The 22,692-nt window shown below is 36.2% G+C and overlaps 1 protein-coding gene across 1 annotated transcript in view; it reads left to right on the top strand.

The window, feature by feature from the left end:
* Nucleotides 1-17,500, top strand: part of LOC148939448 (ATP-dependent 6-phosphofructokinase-like) — a 255,175-nt gene extending 237,675 nt beyond the window's left edge. The window contains exons 10-12 of the mRNA XM_089107083.1: nt 1,467-1,564; nt 11,182-11,404; nt 17,291-17,500. Of these exons, the coding sequence (XP_088963209.1) occupies nt 1,467-1,564; nt 11,182-11,404; nt 17,291-17,402 (433 nt within the window). The 3' untranslated portion in view covers nt 17,403-17,500. The remainder of the gene's footprint in view (nt 1-1,466; nt 1,565-11,181; nt 11,405-17,290) is intronic.
* Nucleotides 17,501-22,692: the final 5,192 nt, after the last annotated feature.

Below are 22,692 nucleotides of genomic sequence, written 5' to 3'. Positions count from 1 at the left end.
TGCAAAATTAAATGCAGACACTTTGACAAAGGATAACAACAATTTAAAAACCTTAAAAAAGAAAACCAAAAGTTTGAAGCTTATTAGAAATCGTTGTTAGAACTCAAACTTATAAGTATACGCAATGTCTTTTTAAGACATGAAAAAAAAAGCTGAAGAAATTTTTAAGCTTAGTTCAGAATCACTAATGTTATTATGTAATCTGCAAAAATATTTATGGTGCCTGAGCAATAATTTTTATGTTTTAATTCAAATATGAAAATTACCTGCAAATTTTTAAATTAGTTTGTTTTTTTGTTAGATAAAATCAACCCGCTACGTGGAACACAACCTGTGAACACAACCACTTGTACAATTTTGGTAGGAAGGCCCAAAAATAGAAAATTTACAATTATTACAAATGATGATTGGTTGGAACCGCTTGAATTATAAAACGTGATAGGACCTATAGAACGGCCCGAACATATTAAATTTACAATCGATGAAAATCAACAACTTGGATCATCAAATGAGACAAGAACAATACGAGCAGCTAAGCAATACGGACGGCGATAATCAAAATGTGTAAAAATTGAAAATGATAGTGATGATGATTGGGTTTGGGATTTCGACATGGATAATGTCGTCAATGCCTACCATACCTTTGTTAAAAAAAACAAAGGTTTGGCGATATGGGTTTTGTACATGTATTTCATAAAATATAACTCACTTGGAGTCTGTTACTTACAGCGAGAATCAATATATACAAGCTTACCACTTGCCGAGGGCGGGGGCTCGTATCAAAATCGACTACATAGTTGTTTTTTTTTATTATTATCTGGTATATTGACATTTCCGGCCACTAAAAACGATCTTAAAAGGTCACAACTATGGAAGAGTTTCTGTTTTTCCCATAATGGTTGTATCTAACCTATGGCTACGTCAAGACATCAAGGAGGAGAGGCTCACACTGCCTATAGTCATAAGATAAGTGACAATGAGAACCAATATAGAAAAGCCTGCAGCATAGGAATGACAGGGCCTGGCCTCGAAATAGGGTGCAAAGATTATTTTCTTCTTAAAACTGGCAAAGTGATATTTCTGGACACAAAAAAGATCTAAGTAGGTCGCAACTTTAAGATAGAATTCGTATTTTTCCCATAATGGTTGTATCTAAACTATGGTGACGCAAAGACATCATGAAAAGATTCAATTTGTCTGCGGTTAGAAGACAAGCGACAATGAGAATCCATATATAGAATCCTGCCGCGTGAGTGCCGGAGCCGGCGGCAAAGCTACCATGCTCCCGGTACTATAAACACATAAATATATATATATATATATATATATATATATATATATATATATATATATATATATATATATATATATAATGTTCATTTATGACACTTTTTTCATATACTAGATTTTCTCGGTATCTTATCTGGGCGTTTCTAAACTTGCTTTCTCCTCTCTTTTTTTTTAAGAAATGAAAAAGCCAACGCAAATTACACTTCCGAATTTATGTATAGATTTTTCTCTGAAGAAGGAAAGGATTATTTCTCCGCGAGGATGAATATTTTAGGTAAGTTTGTATAGTAACACGTCATTATTATTCAACTACTCCGAAATATTTTTATATATTTAGATGATACGACTTGAAATATTCATTTTATATAAGCAAATTTAGGTAATTTCAGTTTAAGTTTCATAATCTAAACGATATTGGAAATTTCGAAAGTACCATTGCTATCTGGCAAAGGAAAACTTCTGTTAAAGATTTTTTCAACTTGTTTTTATAGCACTCAATTGATTTAAGAAAAAGGAAGTTCAACGTAAGCTTTATTTTCAATGCTTATGTTTTCTACAAAAAGAAAAAAAAGAAAGAAAAAAATATCAGAAATCTTCCTAACATTTAAAGTCTGAACAATCAACTAAAATAATATATTGGCAATGTCAATGTTGTAAAAATTAAAACAGGAAAAGAAGAAAAGATGGATGCATACACAGGGTGGTGGGTGTTTAATCCCCCCCCCCCCCCCTCACACCGGAAAGTATCCTTGAAAAATACTCCACCGCAGAGAATACCCCCTCGCAAAAAATACCCCTCCGAGGAAAATATCCCCTGTAAAATACCCTCGGATAGCAACCATCGCGGAAAATTCCCCCCTCCCCCTGCGAAGTATATTCTAAAATAGAAAATGATGGAGTCTAACAGAAAAAAAACAACAAAAAGATGTAAAAATTTCCATAAAAAAGACTTTCATTGTCACGGGGGGTCCATAATAGAAACTTGGGCACCCTCACCTGGGACCAATAAATACAGCTGGAGGAGGAAGGCCCCTCAAAAGTACACTCAACAGGGCCAACCGGCGTGTCCACAAGTCCCATGAGTAACAAAACTTCTCCCAGTAATGGGTTAAATTGCATGGTGATGCAGAAGACCTTCGTGGGAGGATCATCTATAGGAGAACAACTGCAGTAGGGTGTAAGATCTAGATCTATGGACAACGGCCTCTGCAAAAGGCTGCCTCGATCCTTTCGGGGTACTTGCAAGACTGGGCACCTTGCGGTCAACTCTATTCTCACTTGAGGAGTGGCATATCCCGAGGAAATTATAGCAAAGTAAACGACACAGCATTCGCACGGGATCTTGTTTAATGGACAATTATTCTGGTCTTGGTCTGTCTTGATGGGCTTTCTCGGGTTAAAAAGCCTATTCCTAGCTAATTTATATACTATGGGCTGTTTCCTCGTAGTAGCATAATAATTGTAGGCATGAATGGGTCAGAGGTAATAGGCCTGGGACTGTCTGTGCAGGATTTTGACTCTTGTTGATGGAAGAGCATCGCCAAGTGCTGAAAACCATGTTGTGACCAAGATGGTCCCAGGATTGCACAAGGATTTCCATTCATACTTGTGGTCCCAGGGACGTTTGCTGTCCAGTTCTAAGCTGGCTTAAGCGCTTCGGTGTAGACTTGAGAAGATATGTTGATCCCCGTCCTGCACTGGTATCCGGTATCATTGCTTTTCCTGAGGCCAAAATAATTTCAATGATTTAAAAAACATGAAAATTGGCACTTGGAATGTTACGACGTTAAAAAATGACAAATTGTATCGACATTTCGACTGATGAAATCCGACGATTCAAACTGGACTTATTAGGAGTTTCAGAAAATCAGATTCTAGGGGTAGGAAGTATGAAATTAGGCCGTATAGAATTTGTTTACTCAGGCAGGAAGGATGGGTAGTAGGGCTTTAGATGAATAAGGAAGCTGCTAAGTCTTGATTAGGCTGGGAAGGTATTAATAATAGAATACTAATTGCTCATTTTATGACTAAAAATTTCAGGATAGTTACAGTAATATATGCCCCTGTAGAACCGACTGACGGGGATACTAATAACTCAGATTAATTTTACTTACAGTTACAGGAGCAAAGAGACAGGGTCCAAGGTAGAAATATGGTGTTTTTATTAGGATATTTTAACACCCAGGTTGGTAGAAATAGGGATAGATAGTATCCTAGCCTAGGTAAATTTGGTGTAGGAAAAGAAAACAGTAATGGCTGCAGACTTTTGCAATTCTGTAGGTATAGCAATCTAGTTATAACCAATGCGGTGTTTAGTGATAAAATGGCCAATAAGTTGACATGGCATACACGTGATGGTAAGACAACAAACCTGATTGATTGTGTTATAGTAAACTAAAGACTGGCAGGATCAATGCAAGATAATATAGGAGTGCTAGCAGTGCTATTATTTATGTTAAAAGTAAAGATCACCATCTAGTAGTGTCTAGGGTTAATTTAAAGCTGAAATTTTGGAAGGATAACTATCTACCGGGAAGTTATGATGTTGGTAGACTCCAGGATAAGAGTTTGAGAGAAGCTTTCCAGGAACAGTTGAATACTAAATTTGAGAGTTTAAAATTTGACAATGTGAAAGATGGTTGGAATAACTTCAGAAACACAATTTGTGAAGTTGCTGATGGTGTCTTAGAGAAGAAAGTTAAGACTGCAGCTAGGAATATTAGGGAAAAAGCTTTATATTTAATAGAGAGCAGAATGGGTTTATACAAGAATTATCTGAGTAATATATCACATAAAACAAAAGGAATGTAAAGAAAATGGAAAATGCATCAAAATATGCACTAAGGTGGTGTGAAGTGAAGGCCACGAATAAAATTGCCGAGGATCTGGAAAATGCAGCTACATGGCATAATAATAGAATACTGTATTGGCGTGTTAATAAATTGAGAGGGAGTAGTTAATCCGGACTTGTCCTGGTTAAAGATTGGAACGGGGCCACAATTAGTGATAAGAAAAGAGTTAAAGAGAGATGGGCGGAACACTTTGAGAATGTGCTGAACCAAGATACAGTTGCAGGAAAAGATATATAGTAAAATAAAAGTCTGTGATACCTTGTATGTGGAGGAAGATTTGTTTTGCGAGGAAGAATTTGCGACAGTGCTAAAAGGATTTACAAATAATAAGGCTCCAGGTGCTGATTGTGTGGTAGATGAGTTTCTTAAATATGGTGGCTATGAGGTTAGAAATAAACTACTGAAGATTATAAATATGATTTTTGAAAAAGGGAAAGTATCTAACGATTCTAGGAAAACCTTAATTAAACCACTGTATAAGAAAGGTGAGAAGAGTGAGTGTCGTAATTGTCGAGGCATTAGTCTGGTCTCTGTAGGTAGCATATTACTTAGTAATATGATACTGTTTATACTGAAACATGTTGTACACAACGTTTTAAGAGAATAGCAGTGCGGTTTTAGAAATGTAGAGGATGTCGACAAAATCCCTTAGGTTAATAATTGAGAAGTTCCTTAGTTGTCAAACATCTTTGGTCCCCAGTCTTATAGATTATGAGCAATCGTTCGATTCTGTTGATAGAAGAGCTTTAGCAAAGGTCTTATCCTTGTATGGATTACCAGAAAATTACATTTAAGTGTCTAATGCTATGTACGAGAATAACACTGCTGCGGTTAAGGTAGGAAATGAGGTTAGCAGCTGGTTTTGTATTAAATCAGGTGTTAAGCAGGGTTGTGTTCTATCCCATTTATATGGATCATTTTGATGGACTTTGTCTTAAGGAGCACAGGAAAAGGCAATGGGAGACCACGAAATCAAATGAGGAGGAAAAACTCTCCTGGACTTAGATTGTGCTGATGATTTAAGAATCCTAGATGAAAGTGTGAGCAAAATGTATGAAATTTTAGAGGTTTTGCGACTTCAGGGTGCTAGAATAGGTTTAAAAATTGATGTTAAGAAGTCTAAGTCACTAAGGCTAGGAATAACTGAAGATGAAAAAGTGACGTTGGGTAACAAAAAGATTGATCAGGTGGGCAGCTTCACTTACCTTGGTAGTATTATTAATAAAGACAGTGGGAGCAGTGGAGATGTTAAAAGTAGAATAGCCAAGGCTCAGGGTGTTTTTTCCACAGTTAAAACATTTTTGGATGAATAGGAAGATAAGTCTGCAAACCAAGATTAGAATATTGGAAGATTGGATTGGAAGATATAGTGATGATAGTGGTCAAATATGATTCTGAAGCATGGGCGCTCGGAAAAGTGGATGAAGATTTACGAGATGTTTTCCAGAGAAATTGCCTACGGATAGTTCTGGGTATCCGGCAGACTGACCGTATTTCAAACAGTAGGTTGTATGGCTGTGGGCTTGCAACCCACACCCGAGACCTCAAGGGCCTGCCCCCGGGGAAAATCCTAATTGTAACCGAAACATCAAGTTTGAGCCTCTGATTTTCGAACCCCCTTTTGATGGCGACCTCTGCATGCCCACGGACAAGATTTATGAATGCAAAACAACACCTCAAATTTGGTTTCTGGAACGTCCGCACAATGTCTCAAGAATCAAAGACTGAACAAGTGCTTTGAGCACTGGAAGATTACCACCTCGACCTTCCGGCTCTGTCAGAAGTTCGATGGCTAGGATCTGGATCAAATAAACTGGATGGAGATGTGACCATTATACACAATGGATCACAGCAAAAGCGTGAATATGAAGTAGCCCTAATGATGACAAAACAAACTTCCCAAACTCTACTAGAGCAGACACCGGGGTCATCTAGAATACGAACAGTCCGGTTCATCGATGTGCTTGCGAAACTGTGAGTAGTAATATACTGCGCACCTACCAATAACGCCACAGACGAAGCAAACGACGAATTGTACAGAGCTCTCAGCTCCGAAGCAAACGACATACAATGGTATAATATAGCATGTTTTCTAGGAGACTTTAACGCGAAAGTAGGGAAGGACCGATCGTTTTCCCCTGAAATTCTGAGCGATCATAACCTGAGTTAGCGAAACGAAAACGGAGAACTCCTCATTGACTTCATGCTGCTTAACGACTTTGTAATTGAAGGTACCCTGTTTTCCCATCGAGTTGTACCTAAATAGTATTGGATATCTCCCGATGGCCACACCCGAAATAAGATTTACCATTGTCTTTGGAGCAGGAAGTGGAGACCAAGCCTGCTTGATATAAGAGGATATAGAGGAGCTGACGTTGGTTCAGATCATAATCTGATGGCAGCAAAAATCCACCTCAAATTGAAAAGAAATAGAAACGCAAATAAGGCTCCCTTAAACCCAGTGTTTGACTCGGAGAAACTCAGTGTGAGAGAATTCAGCAAAGCCTTTAAACTAGAGATGTGGAATAGATTTGAAACCTTGTGTGTGCTAGATAACGCTGATAGCAATAAACAATGGGAAAACATAGAGTTGGGCTTTCACGATGCCGCAAAATTCACCATTGGGTACTGCAAGAGCCCAAAAGACCAGTGGCTATCTGACCAAACGTGGGAACTCATAGAGACAAGGAAAAAAGTAAAAGCATCACTTATCCAAAGACAAACCCCCGACCAACAGATCCTCAGAAACGATGAATACAGAGCCGCGGATAAAGAGGTAAAGAAGAGTGCCAGAAAAAAAACCCAGAGAAACCTGCTGGAGCGAAAAGCAGCGCAGGCAGAAGAGGCAGCGGAGAGAGGTGATTAAAGAGCAGTCTATAAAATCACTAATGAGATTATTGGAAAGAAATCCTCTATTCAACATGGACCAGTAACAGACCCCTCGGGCATCCTGATAACACAGCAGTCTGACGTAAAAAAAGTTTGGGCCAGTCACTTCGAGAAGCTGTTGAATAGACCTCCACCAGACGATCCCCCGGAGATCCCAGCAACAACACTGTTTTCCTTAGATATCAGTACGGATCCGCCGTCATCCACTGAAATTATAGCAGCAGCAAAGAAGCTGAAAAATGGGAAGTCGCCTGGCGAAGACAGGATATCCGCAGAAATGATCAAAGCGACTGTTATGACCTGCCTCAAGTTCTGGACAGCGTTGTTCGCAGTAATCTGGACGACCGCCAAAATACCTTCGGATTGGAAACGCAGCACCCTTGTGAGGATCTTAAAGAAAGGCGATTTGTCCTTCCCTGGCAACTGGCAAAAAATTTGCATGCTTTCCATATCTAGCAAATTGCTGACGCACATTTTACTTCGGAGAATCAGCTCGCATCTCGACAGACACCTTCGCGACGAGTAACATGGATTCAGACCGAACCGTTCATGTGCATACTTGATATTTACCCTGCGGATACTGACGGAAGAAAGCAGAGAATGGTGCTCCAAAATCTATATGATATTCATCGATTTTGAGAAGGCATTTGACTCAGTAGACCGCCAAAGTCTGGAAGATCCTACTGCATTACGAAATCCCTGAAAAGATACTTTCACTGATTGTTGCGTTTTTTGAAGATAGCGAGTGCTGTGTAAAGACACCAGATGGCCAAACTCGTTTCTTCCGCATTCTGTCAGGAGTTAAGCAAGGTTGCGTCTTGTCACCGCTACTTTTCGTAATCGTCCTTGATTACATACTGCGAAGTACAAGCACAGACGGAAACCAGCTGAATCCAGAAACACGCCTCAGGGATGTAGACTTTGCTGACGACATCGCCGTCCTAGAATCATGCAAGCAAAGACTCCAAGAACTCCTTGACAAAGTGAGGGAAAGAGGTGGCCATGTTGGCCTGAAAATAAATAATGAGAAAACAAAATGCATGGCTACCACAGATCTACCCCTGAGCATCACTTGCGGAGACCAACACATAGAGCAAGTCGTCCATTTCAAATACTTGGGAAGCATAATAGAAAGTACTGGATCGACGACAAAAGAAGTGCTCATAAGAATCGACCAAGCCGATGGGGCCTTCAATAGATTACAGAAGGTATGGCGGTCCCAAAGCTTCTCTATACGGCTAAAGTTATGACTCTTCAATTGCAATGTTATGCCAGTGCTGCTTTACGCAGCCGAAACCTGGCACCTGAGCCAGCAATAAGAGAGAAGAATACTTGCTTTCGAGAACATATGTCTCCGAAGGATTCTCAACATTCGATGGCAGCAGAGAATAACAAACCAATCCATCCGTAAAAAGACTGGCCAGCCTCTTGTGACATATATCATAAGAGTCCACCGATGGAGATACCTTGGCCACGTGCTACGTATGGACAATCTCCGACTACTAAATGCAACGCTCCATTGGCAGCCATCGGGTCCACGCCGCAGGGACAGACCCAGAAACACCCTGCGTCGAACGTAGCAGACAGATCTCCGTAACCTGCACGCATCAATTCAACCTCAGTGGGAGGACATACTTGCAGCAGCAAACCTGTGGGAAGATTGGCGGCTCCTTCTTGATGCCCTGGGTGCCTCTGGAGGCACAGGCGCATCTAAGGTAAGGTAAGGTTGTACGAAAAAAGTGGTTCAATCCCGATTTCTAGGGCTATAATGAAAAAAAGATTGAGATGGCTAGGGCATATTCTGCGGATGAAGAATGATAGATTCCTAAAGATTGTACTTTTCGTTTAACTGTCTACGACTTGACGCAAAGCAGGTCGTCCTCGTCTGGGATGGAAGTATGTCACAAAGAAAGGTTTAAAGGAAATGGGAACTTCCTGGGAGGGTGTAGAGGGAGGCTTTGAATAGATTGGGATGGAGGAGAAGCGTGCGTAGCTACGTCGCCCTCAGGTGGCTTGGTGCTACGGTGAGTTGTTAGTAGTAGCAGTATATTTCCACCTTATTTTGTGGAAAAAGTTTTTTAACTTTATGCCAATAAAGAACGAACAGAAATTAATTTAATTTTTTTTCCACAAAACAAGTTTGTCAAAGAAAAGTAAAGAGCTCCATTAAGCCAAAAATGGGTAGAAAAAATTCAAATAATTTTCCAAGCTTAAAACTATCACAAATTGCCATCAATAAATACATTAAACTCAAAACAAACAGAAATGACAATAAATAACCAAGCCAAACTCAAAACAAGCAAAAATTAACATGAATAGGGCTGAGACAACCCCCACGCCTTCAAAGACCAGAACATATTTTGCACTTTACTGAAAACAAAATAGAATTTAATTTTTCCACTTTTTTTACTTTAATAAATAAGGAAATATTAAAACTTCAAGACATAAATATCAGAATATGTATATTAAACTGTCATTCCACAGTTATTTTTTTTTTTTTTTTGTAAAGTGCAAATTATGTTGTGGCCTTGAGAAGACACGGGGGTCGTCAGCCCTACTCCTTTTAGTTTTTGCTCGTTTTGAGTTTGACTATGTTATCTATAATTTCTGTTCGTTTTGGGTTTCATTCATTTATTAATGGTGATTTGTGGTGGTTTTACACTTGAAAGATTAGAAAAACTAACTCATACAAGTGAACAATGCTTTCGTCCGTAAGAACTAAAAAGATAATAATTTGTTGGTTCCCAAAGCCAACTATGCTTTCAAAGGAGATAAACCTTCTTAAACTTTTTGTGGTAATATTTTTTTTAGGTAAAGTCGGATGATGTCATGCCTACACTTTTTTTCCTCCTTTTTTTTTAATTTGGTGCCCGCTACTGTCAATAATTTCAGGAATTCATATGGAAGTCTTCTCAACAGAATGGATTTGTGTTTTTTTTTCTTCTAAGTTTTTAACATACTTAATTCTCAAATTTCATAAAATTCTCAAATTCTCAAATTCTCATACTTAATTCTCAAATTTGGAAAAAACAATTTTCCACGGGAGTATTTTCCGGAGGAGTAAACGCCTAGACGCCATACTAATAGTCCATCACGGAGGTGGAGGGGAGCAGGTAAATACCACCTAGGATTAGTGCAGAGAAGCAGCTCCCAGAAAACAATGTATTTACATATAACTTTTCGCCTTTTAACCACCCCTCTCCCAAGAAAGATATTATTTTCTAATTCAGCTATGGGATGAGCATGCGCTAACCAACGGCTTGATTGTCAAACTAGTAGTCGGTCTGGAACTTTCATCTTTTTACAAAAGTAGAAGAAGCATCAATAAATCCTACCTCAGGAAAATTGACCGTACAAGTTTATCAGTGGCAGGGGGGAGGGTTGGTAATTTTAAAAAATAATATGTTTGGTCACAAAATGACAATGCTTGTTATGACTATAAAAAAGAAGAATGTATACGAGAGATAAAGGAGTTTTTGGGATGATAGTCCCGTTTTAAGCACCAAACAACTAACACGCTACCTCTCTGGTGGCAAAAAACGGGTTTTCCGTTCACCGGGAAAAAATTGTCCCACCAAGGTCCACTTCTTTAGGTGGGGGAATAGTTGCCTTAACTTATTTTGTAAATGAATGGTTAGCAAGGTTATAACTGATCTCTGACGCTTTTTTTTTATCTCACCCTAATGTGAAGACGCTTTAAATCTGAAATCCCTTCCGTGTGATAAGGATGTGTATTTGTTAAAATTATGAATTATTGTTAATTTTGTGGGGGGAGGTTTCACTGACTCGTGAAGTTCACGATATTTGCTTTCGTCATCTATTTTGTATCCTCCTCTAGCTTCCGTATTTTTTTGTTTTATTGCTGTTGAGATAGGTCTTAGTATTTTTCAGAAATATCCGTTCTATTATTGTTTGTTTCTTTCCCGTCGAAATAACACATTTCGATAAATTCTTCGACAAGATAATTAAATATTCCTTTATTTACTTTTACCGTTTACTATTTTTTTTAGCATTATAGAAAAACAGTGTTGTGTTACAAGATCTTTAATTGTGCATTTTTGGTAGGTTGTACACTCCATACTGTTACTTTCAACTCTGTACAAGTAAACATACAAGTTTCTTGGATGGATGAATAATATCTTTTTTAAAGGTCATATGCAACAAGGTGGATCCCCATCCCCATTTGACCGAAATATGGGAACAAAAATGGCAGCAAAAGCGACCGAATGGCTTATTACAAAAATATATGAGTGTGCTCAAGTGGATGGGTCAATAAATGCCAGCTCGCCTGATACAGCAGTCCTTTTAGGAATTATTGGAAAAGATTATTGTTTTTCTCCTGTTGAAGACCTTCAAAAGGACACCGACTTCGTGTAAGTATAAAGTAATTGTCTTAATTAAGGCATATATTGTTCGTAAATACGTACTGAGTCGGACAATTCAAACTCATGGAGAGCGATTTTTGTAACTTATTTAATAATTATAAAATTATTTTCCAGCATCACATTTGTTGTAATGTAAATCTCTCCATTATATGGAGTTTTCTTATAATATAAATAAGGCACTAGTCAAGTATTTTTTCCAGTGTCAAACTTCAACCGCTTTCCAAGATTTCCATGATCAAATTTTTGCCAAGATTGCATCTTTTCGCTTATCACAAATATAGATGTCTTAGTAACTGGCTTTGCTAGCCCGATAGAGAAAGGCTGTCCCCAATCACCCTAGTAATTAAAACTAGGTGAAAAATAAATTGGCTTTTAAAGAATATAAAATTTTGCCACTGATGCGCACTTTCTCAGTTCTTTTTCGCGATTATAAGGTCTAATGTATCGAGCCGCAACTCTAGACATGGCGAAAGAGTAGGCAGCTTTCTGACTTAGAATTTGCCAATGACATAGTCTGGTTAGAAGGATCTACATAGAGATATCGAAAGCTACGTGAGACAATCATAGAAAACTCCAACTCAAAGAGCATGTTCATCACAAGTTTATTCCTTGTTCTGTGTTGCAAGAATAAGAATTTAGAGTACGTCACGGATTTCAAGTACTTGTGCAGCTGGATTGATTGTGATGGCCAAATAGGGACCGAGATAAAGCACAGACATGGGGAGTCAACATGACTCTTTAATAGATTAAAGCCCATTTGGGGGAGCAACAGATGTTCACTAGGACTGAATTTCTGCTCTTCAATAGCAACGTACTCTCCCTGCTCCTCTATGCTAACGAGTGTTTACCAGCAGCTTAAAAAACGGTTCTCTCATTCGAAAAATCGTGCCTGATTAGAATTCTATAAATAAGCTAGCAATAAAGAGTAAGCAATTCTGAAATTCATGGTTGAACGTGACAAGTTGTTACTGCGGCGGTTCAAAGTAGGCTTAGTGGCGGATATATTTGGAACATGTCCTTCGTGTGAAGGCCACCTTCCTCTGACAACTTATGATTGAATACCAGGTAGCTGAAGAAGACGAGATCCTCCAAAAACATGTGAAACAAACTTATGCCTGACACCTAAGGATGGCCAAGACATCGTTAGTACCGGAATTGGGACACGTTACCACTTCGGTCCAGCTTTGAGGCGAGTGGAGAGGCTTCGTAACAGCGCTATACTCCATAATTGGCTCTGGAGGATTTAAGGTAAGGTAATTGAAACTTATTTGGATAGCTACTTTCACGCAAATTTTAAATCATCTGCCCAAAGAAAAAAGTACACATATACCATATTCTGTCACTTCTAGAATTATTCACATGATAGTCCGAAAAAGAAGAAAAATTAAACCACATAAGTCTTCAAACAAAGATTAAAATATTGGAAGCTAAAGTAATGACAGTAGTCAAGTATGGTTCTGAAACTTGGACGGTTTGGAAGACGGGGGAGGATTTGCTAGATGTTTTCCAGAGGAATTATCTACAGATAGTTTTGTGTACATGTTTGACTGACCCTATTTGGAACTGTAAGCTGTACGAAAAATGTGGTTCTATTCCCTTTTTAGTGCTATAATGAGAGAAAGGTGAAGATGGCGAGGACACGTTTTTTTTTTTTTTTGAAGAAGAAGAAGAAGAAGATTTATTGAAAAAAAAACATAGCAACAAAAAATTATTACTGCCTCCCCTAAAAAGCAAAGCTTGTCCGTGGGGGAGGTAGAGAAAACAAAATACTTAAAACAAAGAACACTTGGCCACCGACACCACTAATACCAACACACTAAACAATAAATACAAAATAATGTCATATATTATACATCCTCTGGGAACAACATATCAACAAAACCCCCACAATAAATAAATCAATTAATCAGTCAAAACTCATATTCAGCAAAAAGCAATTCCTTAATGGTTTTTCTAAAAATATTGGGGTCACCAATAGTCTTAATATCACTATTCAAACTATTCCATTTCCGCGTACCTCTATAAAGAACAGAAAAACATGAACGGGAAGATATACCACTAGGTACACAGAAGTCCGCGCTACCCCTTGTATCATGATAATGAACAGTAGACCTAATGGACAATAAATCCCCAAAACAACAAGGCTGAACATCCTGCTGCAGTCCAAAAATAAACCACAATGCATAGAATTCACGAAGGCCTGCAGCTGGCAAAGTTTTTAAAGTTGGGTAAATTTCTCGAACAGACATATGTGGAGATATACCAGCTAAAATTCTTACTGCCTTATTTTGGTTGAACCCTTATTGGTTTTAGGGTATAAGAAAACGTAGAGAGCCAAATACTTGAGCAATAAAGTATATACGGGTGTATTAAAGAAAAATAAAGATGGCGAAGGACAGACTTAGGAAAACAATGTTGGAGTTTCTTCATTATACCGAGATTTCTTGCCAGAATTTTGCTAGTTAAAGTAACATGTTCCTTAAAAGATAGAGTTTCATCTATTACAATCCCAAGGTATTTAAAAAACGCAGTCCGTTTTATAACGCCATTAGGCATATCTAATTCCTTGATCCATGGGTAAAAGTTAGGTGATCGAGAGAAATAATAAAGTTAGACTTAGCCATGTTAATCCTTAATTTATTTACCCTCAGCCATGCTGCAACTCTATTAACTGATTCCTTCATGGAAATCTGCAGCAGCTCCGCTGTCTTAGCTGTGCTAATGGCTGTTGTGTCATCAGCAAAAAGTAAAACTGTTTCATTAGTTGGGTTTACCGTTAGTTCATTTATTCTATAGCAAAAATTATTTAGACAATTTGGTAAATCATTAATAAATATCAAGAATAATATAGGACCGAGAACTGATCCTTGCGGAACACCTATTTCAATACGCTTTTTTTCGGAAGAAGAATCATTTAGTTGGACATACTGATAACGATTACTTACAAAACTTCTTAAAAACTTTAAAGATTTACCCCTCAAACCATACACCTCACACTTCTTAAGTAGAAGTTCATGATCCACAGTGTCGAAAGCTTTCATCAGATCTAAAAATATAGCACCTACTTTGAAACCTTTATCTAATACATCATTAATAATAGTTGTCAAATAAATCATTGTCTGTTCCGTTGTCCTTTTTCTACGGAACCCAAATTGTGTCTCTACCAGTAACTTATGATCCTCCAAAAAGCTCATCATTCTAATACTAAAACACTTCTCTAAAACACGGGAAATAATGGGTAAAACAGATATCGGTCTATACTTTCCTGGGTCATTTTGAATACCACCCTTATGAATTGGGTTATACGGGCAACTTTAAAACAATCTGAGAATTCTCCTTGACGAAAACAATCATTAATTAACCGACATAAAACTTCAGCTATTACAGCAAAAATACATTTAGGTGTTTTTAGAGTAATATGGTCGCTACCAGATGAATTACTATCAAACCCATAAATAATTTTTTTTAATTTCATCAACTGTTAGAAGTCTAAGGTGAAGAGAAACATCAATGGGGTCCCCCAATAAGGACTCGGACGTTGGATCACCACTATCAGGTACAACTGACATAGCTAAATTCAGACCAATATTCGAAAAATGACTCAGAAATTCATTGCATATGTCCTTTTCAGAATTCAAAGTCTTTCCCATTACACCAACTAATTCATCAGGTACACTATTTATTTTTAATCCAATCACTTCTCTTATTAGTCCCCAGGTTTTCTTAGGGCATCCTTTGACCTCCCTAAACTTTTTCTCAAAATATTTCTTTTTTTCATTTCTTAAAATTGTATTCAACCTATTTCGATAAATTTTATATAATTGCTTATTTTCTCGTGTTGGGTTAATTATTTGAGCTCTAAACAATTTATCTCTTACATTTATTTGCTTCAAAAGCACAGGACTAATCCAAGGTTTTTTACTTGAGTGTTTTCTATTAAACGGTTTCAATATGACTACTTGACTTATCAAACTCTGCAACTTTTCATAAAATAAAACAAACTTTGAATTAGCGTCCTGAACATCACCTAGAACATCGTACCAATCCACCTTTTCTATATCATTTTTAAGTTTTACCATCGCACTTTTACTGATCACTGGAATCCTTGATTTTTTGCCTTTAACCACCTTCATGACAGTTCTAAAGCTAGCTGAAACTTCAAAGTGGACAGATACATCATTGATAAGGACCCTGGGAAGACTCAAGGGTACATTAGAAAGGATGTTATCCAGAAGCTTAGCTGATGTTCCCGTAATTCTTGTAGGGATATTTATACAAGGATGAAACCCATTAGATAAACTTCTATTAATAAATTCAGTACTAGCAGATGACTGGTCTATAAGGTCAATATTAAAGTCCCCTATAATAAAACATGGCATAGAGTTAATTGGAAGTTTCATTAATTGTTCTTCAAATAGGTCTATAAAGTCTTGGAGCAGGTTCTGTGGAGGTCTATATACTACAACAATACAAAAATTCAAATTCTCTCTAGTTATATGTAAAACAAAACACTCGCAAACTTTCTCTCTATATATTGTAAGATCTTCTCTTATTGAAACCTTATAATCAGCCTGAATGTAAGCTGCTAGGCCTCCATGTTGGTAATACTCACGATTCCTTACATATAAATTATAACCAGGGATATATAGTAATTGTGAGTTATTATCCTTTAACCACGTTTCAGTTAAAGCGATCACCTGAAAGACATTAGTATTTATTAAGTGTTTGGCGGAAGAAAGATGATAGATTGCCAAAGATAGTCCTTTCGGCCATCCATCTAGGCCAAAAAAAAGCAGATCGTTCCGAATGGGTTGAGAAGCGGTCGTAGGGAAAGATTGAAGCTGATGGCCTCAGGCTCGTTCTGCAGTGAATTGTTGGTAGTAGTAGAATCAGAAATTACAAAAGCTTAATGACACTTTTTGCCAAATAATGACAAGAAAGTTCATTTTTCGTTCAAAAAGGTCCCCTTTAATGTTCTGTAGCCTAATCAAATTTAGCCCTAGTCGAATGAATCGATAATGAAATTTATGTGACTAGTGATGATGGTGAGAATAAGTAGGAATATAATAAATTTATCCACATGAAAGCGCTGAAGTAGAATAAGACCAATTACTAACAAAAAAAGTATCAACTGGGTGTAATGAACTGCTTCACTAAAATGCTCATCGTCAAAAGAGAAATATTCTCTTCAAGATTAGAAGAGCAGTTGGGAAGTAGATCGACTTTTTCTTAATCGAAAAACACACCTTAGATCTAACTTTGAGACGTTGTTAAATGTTTGGCGTGCATTTTAATAAAAAGATGTAGCAAGTATGGAAAGTCTTCATTAAAACACTCGTTTCTCGAAAGTTTCTTGATATTCATATTTTACGCTTAGAACGGTACTATTGTTATTATTCTTTTAGCAGGGGAATCGTTTGGGGAGGGGGCCGTTACCCCCACCCCCCCCCCCCAATAATGTGGAGCAGAAATGATTATATATTCCATGCCTCTTGACTATCCAGATATGGACCACTCTTGCCCCTCAATAAAAATACTGGAAATTCGCCCCTGTCCTTTAGGAAAAATTCCTGCCCATAAATTGTGCTTGAGAAGTAAATTCAGCACTCAGGGTACTAGGGTTGAAATACAAAGATGTGAAAATATAATACTGTTCCAAAGACATATAGAGTACTTCAATATCCAATATATTCCTTGTGCATCTACCAAAATTACTTCAACATTTTATTCATTTGTGGTTGGTGAGAGGAGACTGAGGAAGATTTCTTAGATGTGGACAATTTAAAGAAAAAAAAGGAAATTAAAATAAATATTTGAGGAAATTTCTTCTTACAGTTTTGCAAATTTGTTAGTTATATAATTACTTTTTTCCAGACACCGTTTGCCCAAGCAACAATGGTGGATGAAGCTTCGATCACTCTTACGCATTCTTAAAGGTTTAAATGTCCAAAGTACAGAAGAAACTGGGCAGTCTCTTACAATGTAAAAATTGAATTCTAACTATTATTGTTAATGTCTTCAAAACCGTTTCAGATAATTTAGTTGTTGTTTTTTCACGCATCATACGTTCTAGTAAATAATACTGCATCATTTTTTTCTTTTGTTTAATTTTGAAATGAAGACAAGGTTTATCTTATTAGAATACTAGATAAAAGTCAAGTTTTCATTCTCTTTCATTAGCTTTTTAAGTATTGACTATAGGATAAAATCTTAGATCTGGGCTAACTTTGAAATTTGTAAACTTAAAAATTAGGCATACAAGATTGGGATTCCAAGCCTTTTCTCTCTAAAAATTTTTCCACTGAAATCTTAATGAAACCCAGATTAAAATACGTTTAAATACAAGTTTCACTGTTTGAATCATCAATCAAACCTGTATGGATTGAAAAAACGACCAGGTTGCAACGAAACTAAAAGTACACCAAAAGCTTTTTTTCTTCTTTGGCAGCTTTCTTGGCAACTTTTTTTCTTTCTTTTTTTTTAATGTACTTAACTGCCTTTTTCTAATGTATTTATGCAAACAAAACTCACTAATGTATGTGTCATCACCATTGAATGCATCTGGCAACAACTCTATACAGAATTTATGTATTTTTTATTTCCAGTTTTTTCTATTTTAATACACAAAATTAAGTACCCGTTGTTCAAAATGCGATACGAGCAAATTATAAGTGTAAAATTATAAATTCAAAAGAATTTTAGAAGAAACCTTAGTTGGCAACCGTCAAAATTTTCGATCTCGACTGTGTATGAATTTAGATTGTTGATCCCTTTAAGGTTGTACTTCGAGGAAGGCGAGTTTTAGATTGTGAAGCTAGAATTAGGACAAGCGATGTTTCAATGTCAATAGCTCAGAGAGACTGCCTGACATAAATTTACTCACCTTACTGAACTGAAAACCATTATCCAGTTACGGTACAACGATTGCATTGAAAAAAAAAATTAAACTCTCAAAGAAAACATTGCTTAAGAGGAATTCCTGTTTCCCATCTATATCATATATGTAATATAAGCTTCCGTATATGGGCAAATGGTTTCTTAAATCTGTCCTCCCCTATAGCTACATTTTTAGCAATAATGCATTTTGCATCTTTTTTAAATCAGAATCATGCGTGGATCCTCAATATGTGTGATTCGAGGTACAAAATGAGCTCATGATACCTCGAACATTTGTTACATATCAAGAAAGTATCAAATATGCCTTTTCGTTTGAAGCTGAACAATTTGCCAGTTTTTTTGCAAAGTTTTCAAGCATTTGACCCTGGTAGCCTCATTTTTCTATTTTCTTTTTTCAATTCCCTTTTAAGGATGTAATTTATATATTTTTTTTGTCTCACTGACATATTTTGTTTGCTCATCTTTCCATTGCCATGTTGGAACGACATCTTTTTTTCCTTGAAGACACGGTTAAAACTAACTAGCGATAATAAATATCAAAAGCTGGATGCAACTGAAACTAAACATTTTACTTAAGAGCCAAATTCCCAGTTTTTTAGGAGGTCAAAAAGAGAAAAGGAAATACAAAAAAGTGAATATGAACCTCATTGGTTGATTTTTATGACAATTTTTCATTAGTGTTACTTTTATTTCGTTATCACTTAATTTATCATGGATTAGATACGTCACCAAGAAATCAAATGTGAACTACTGGATTAGTGGAAAGTTATGATTCTTCTAAAGCAAACACTAAAAATCATAATGGAGGTGAATTCTTATGCCCTTTTAGTATAGTATATTTGACACACAAAAAACGCAGGGTTATGGCCACAAAAAAAAACATACAAAAAACAAAAAAACATACAATACAATTAACAGTAAGCAAATACAGTTAAAGTATACAACTTAAACTTTTGCTCAAAACGATTAAAGCACAGAAAACCATTAAAAAACACTTATATAAACAAACAAACAAACAAAGTCATTACATAACACTCTCACGATGGTTTTATACCTACACGAATAAACCGTACCAGATTCTTAATACTAATAAAACACCCATTTCCCAGCAATTTTTCTACCCAAGGCTCATCCCCCCTCGTCCACTCCGAAAATTTCCTTTCTCAAGACCCTTAACCCTTCACACTTCCCCAGAAAATACGATAAATTTTCCTCCCACTCTCCACACATCGGGCAACTTTAAGGACCACTCTTCATTCTAACCCTTCCCAAATATCTTCTTCTCCCCCAAGTGGCATAAAATTGCCTCTACAAGAAATAACCCACTTAATATCCTCACTAGACAGGGCAGCTCTAAAATATGCCTACTCTTCCAATGCCTCTCTTACCCTAGAGTAGAAACCAAGAGAAGCTGACGCTCTGATCTGGTACCCCCACTTCTGCATTTCCTGATCAATTAAAATAGAATATACCTATTTGGACACATCTATTCCTTGTCTACCCCTACTGTACCCTCTATTCCATTCACCCAGCATTCCACATGAATTCAAAGTTGCCTTAATTTGTCCCATCCACAAACACCTTCTTCCGTCTAACAGAAACTCCGCCAATGCTTACCTAACCAACCTATGCTTTTCCATACTTACCCCTATTTCCCGGTACTTCGCCATTTTTGCTAGACTTCTACTTCTTAACGACAAGATTCCCAAATCACCTTTAATAACTAAGCTATTAAAGATTTTACTTCAACTTAGCATTCTTCTATAACATCTTAATTGTACCTTTCTAATATAATACCCTTGTCAAACCCCAAAACTTCTGCTCCATACTCCATTACCTAACTAATCTTTGACTCAAAGACCCGCTTTTAAAACCTAATATCTCCAAGACCTACTAACTTGAAGGATCTACTTAGAACCATTTGTATTACTCTGTTCCCCTTTTTTCAATTAATTCTACATGCTTGTCCCGCTTACTCTCCTTTGTTAACCTACACCCCAAGTAAATAAACTCATTCACAATAGGTAAATTTTCCATTCCAAACCTTACCTCCTCTTTCTCCCCCTTCTGACTTCCTCCAAAAACCAAAACTGCACATTTGCTAACATTATGTACTAACTTTTTCTCTCGTAGATTTCCCTCTAAAATGTCGAAAACTGTCTTTAGTTTTTTTGCTGAGTCAGCCAACAGGATCTGTTTAGGAACTATTTAAAACCTGCGCGTGCCTGGGAGAAAAACGTCTGAACCCTCTACTTTCATCGATTTGGTAAAATTCTACTTTATCTACTATTGGCTATCTTGGAAAGGGGTTAGGTTAGGAAAATGAAACTTTCACGGATGTGTCTACAGGCTAAAGTCTGTCGTGGGAAGGTATTATGAAGTACCTACTTCCAATCCTTCTCCCTCTGGAGGGTCCTGAAATTTGCCTATATGACAGGTCACCTATTGAAATTTTTACAAAACAACATTTTACCTTAAATTTCAGTTATCAGTTTTTTTTTCTCTAGGTTTAGTTCTGAAAATACAATTACTGTTATTTGAGTAGAATTTTGAGCCATATGATTTTTTTTTTTTTTTTAATTAAGGAAATGAATTTGCACATCTTTAAAACCTTATAAATTGGGATTGAGCAAAGTTGTGAAGCTGAAAACCATTTTTAGTCCATCATTTAAGCAGAAGATCTATTTTGCAAGGTTTCCCTTTTATAACACACAGATATTTAAGGTCATCAAAGGTCAGGACCCTCTAGAGGGAGAAAGAGTAGAGGCAGATACTTCAAATTACCTTCACGGGACATACTTTAGCAAATTGGTATCTAGGGAAAACTCGTATAAAAAACGATCTAGATAGGTCAGAAGTCTGAGAAAATTTGCCTTAATTTTGGTTTTTGTAAATGACGTCATGTACAATGTTAGTGCATCATATAAGCAGTTCTTATGACATCATATATGACATTATATAATTATTTTCGTGTATGGTGTAATGCATAGCATAAATAAGATTGTTGAGTTTCCGTTGGAAGGGCCAAAAAACGAAAATTTGCAGGGGCCGTTACTATAAATGATGATTCTTTGGAACCAACACCTGAACTATCAAACGTGATAAGATGTGAAAATCGACAACCTGGACCATCAATTGCGACAACGTCAATACGGGCAGCTAAAGCAAAGGCCATTGCTAAATTGTGCGAAGTATTCAAAATCCAAAGACATGTCAAAAATCAAAAACATCATTACTGAACTTTTTTTCTTATAAGTAAAAGCAATGTCTTTTTAAGACATAAAAAATTGTTAAAATTTTTTGAAGTTAAGTTCAGATTCGCTAAAGTTATTATGTAAACGGCAAAAATATTTACGGTACCTGATCAATAAATTGAACGTTTTCATTCAGACTAGACAAATACTTGAAAATTTTAAAATTTGTTAATTAAGCTTACAGTTTTAAACGCATTCAGTAATATAATGTCAGTAGGAAGGCCCAAAAAACCTAAATTTGTAATTATTACAAATGATGATTCTCTATTTTGACAAGGGATTACAACATTTCAAAAGCCAATCAAAAGTTTCTAGCTTAGTATATATCGTCGTTAGAAATCGGACGAGCTTCAATAATCAAATATCTTTGAAAAGACTCAGTATGAAAAGACATTAAATTGCGTAAAGAGCAAAAAACCGGTAATTGCAAAAATATTTATATATTTTTAACAAGGGATTACAATAATTCAAAAACGTCAAAAAGAAAACCTTTTTGAATGCAACCAGTTATATAATGTCAGTAGGAAGTCCCAAAAAAAACGAAAATTTTCAATTATTACAAATGATGATTCTGTATTCTGACATGAGATCACAACAATTCGAAAACCTTAAAAAAAAACCTAAAGTTCTAAGTTTAGTACACATCGTTGTTAGAAATCGGACGAGCTTCAATAATCAAGTATCTTTGAAAAGACAGCAAATTGCCTCAAATTATCTGCGGTTAGAAGACAAGCGACAATGAGAATCCATATATAGAAGCCTGCCGCGTGCCGAGTACCAGGGTTCAGCGGCGAAGCCACCGGGCTCCCGGTACTATATATATATGTATATGTATATATATATATATATATATATATATATATATATATATATATATATATATATATATATATATATATATATATATATATATATATACATATACGTATACATATTTATATATATATATATATATATATATATATATATATATATATATATATATATATATATATATATATATATATATATATATATATATATATATATATATATATATATATATATATATATATATATATATATATATATATATATATATATATATATATATATATGTTAAATTTGCGAAGCATTTGATGGAAC

The sequence above is a fragment of the Artemia sp. Qi Xiang Cuo genome, chromosome 21, assembly GCF_049724085.1.
Source record: "Artemia sp. Qi Xiang Cuo chromosome 21, ASM4972408v1, whole genome shotgun sequence".
Lineage (NCBI taxonomy): Eukaryota > Metazoa > Arthropoda > Branchiopoda > Anostraca > Artemiidae > Artemia > Artemia sp. Qi Xiang Cuo.
Note: the sequence above shows the minus strand (reverse complement) of the source record. Positions and strands in the feature narration are given on the sequence as shown.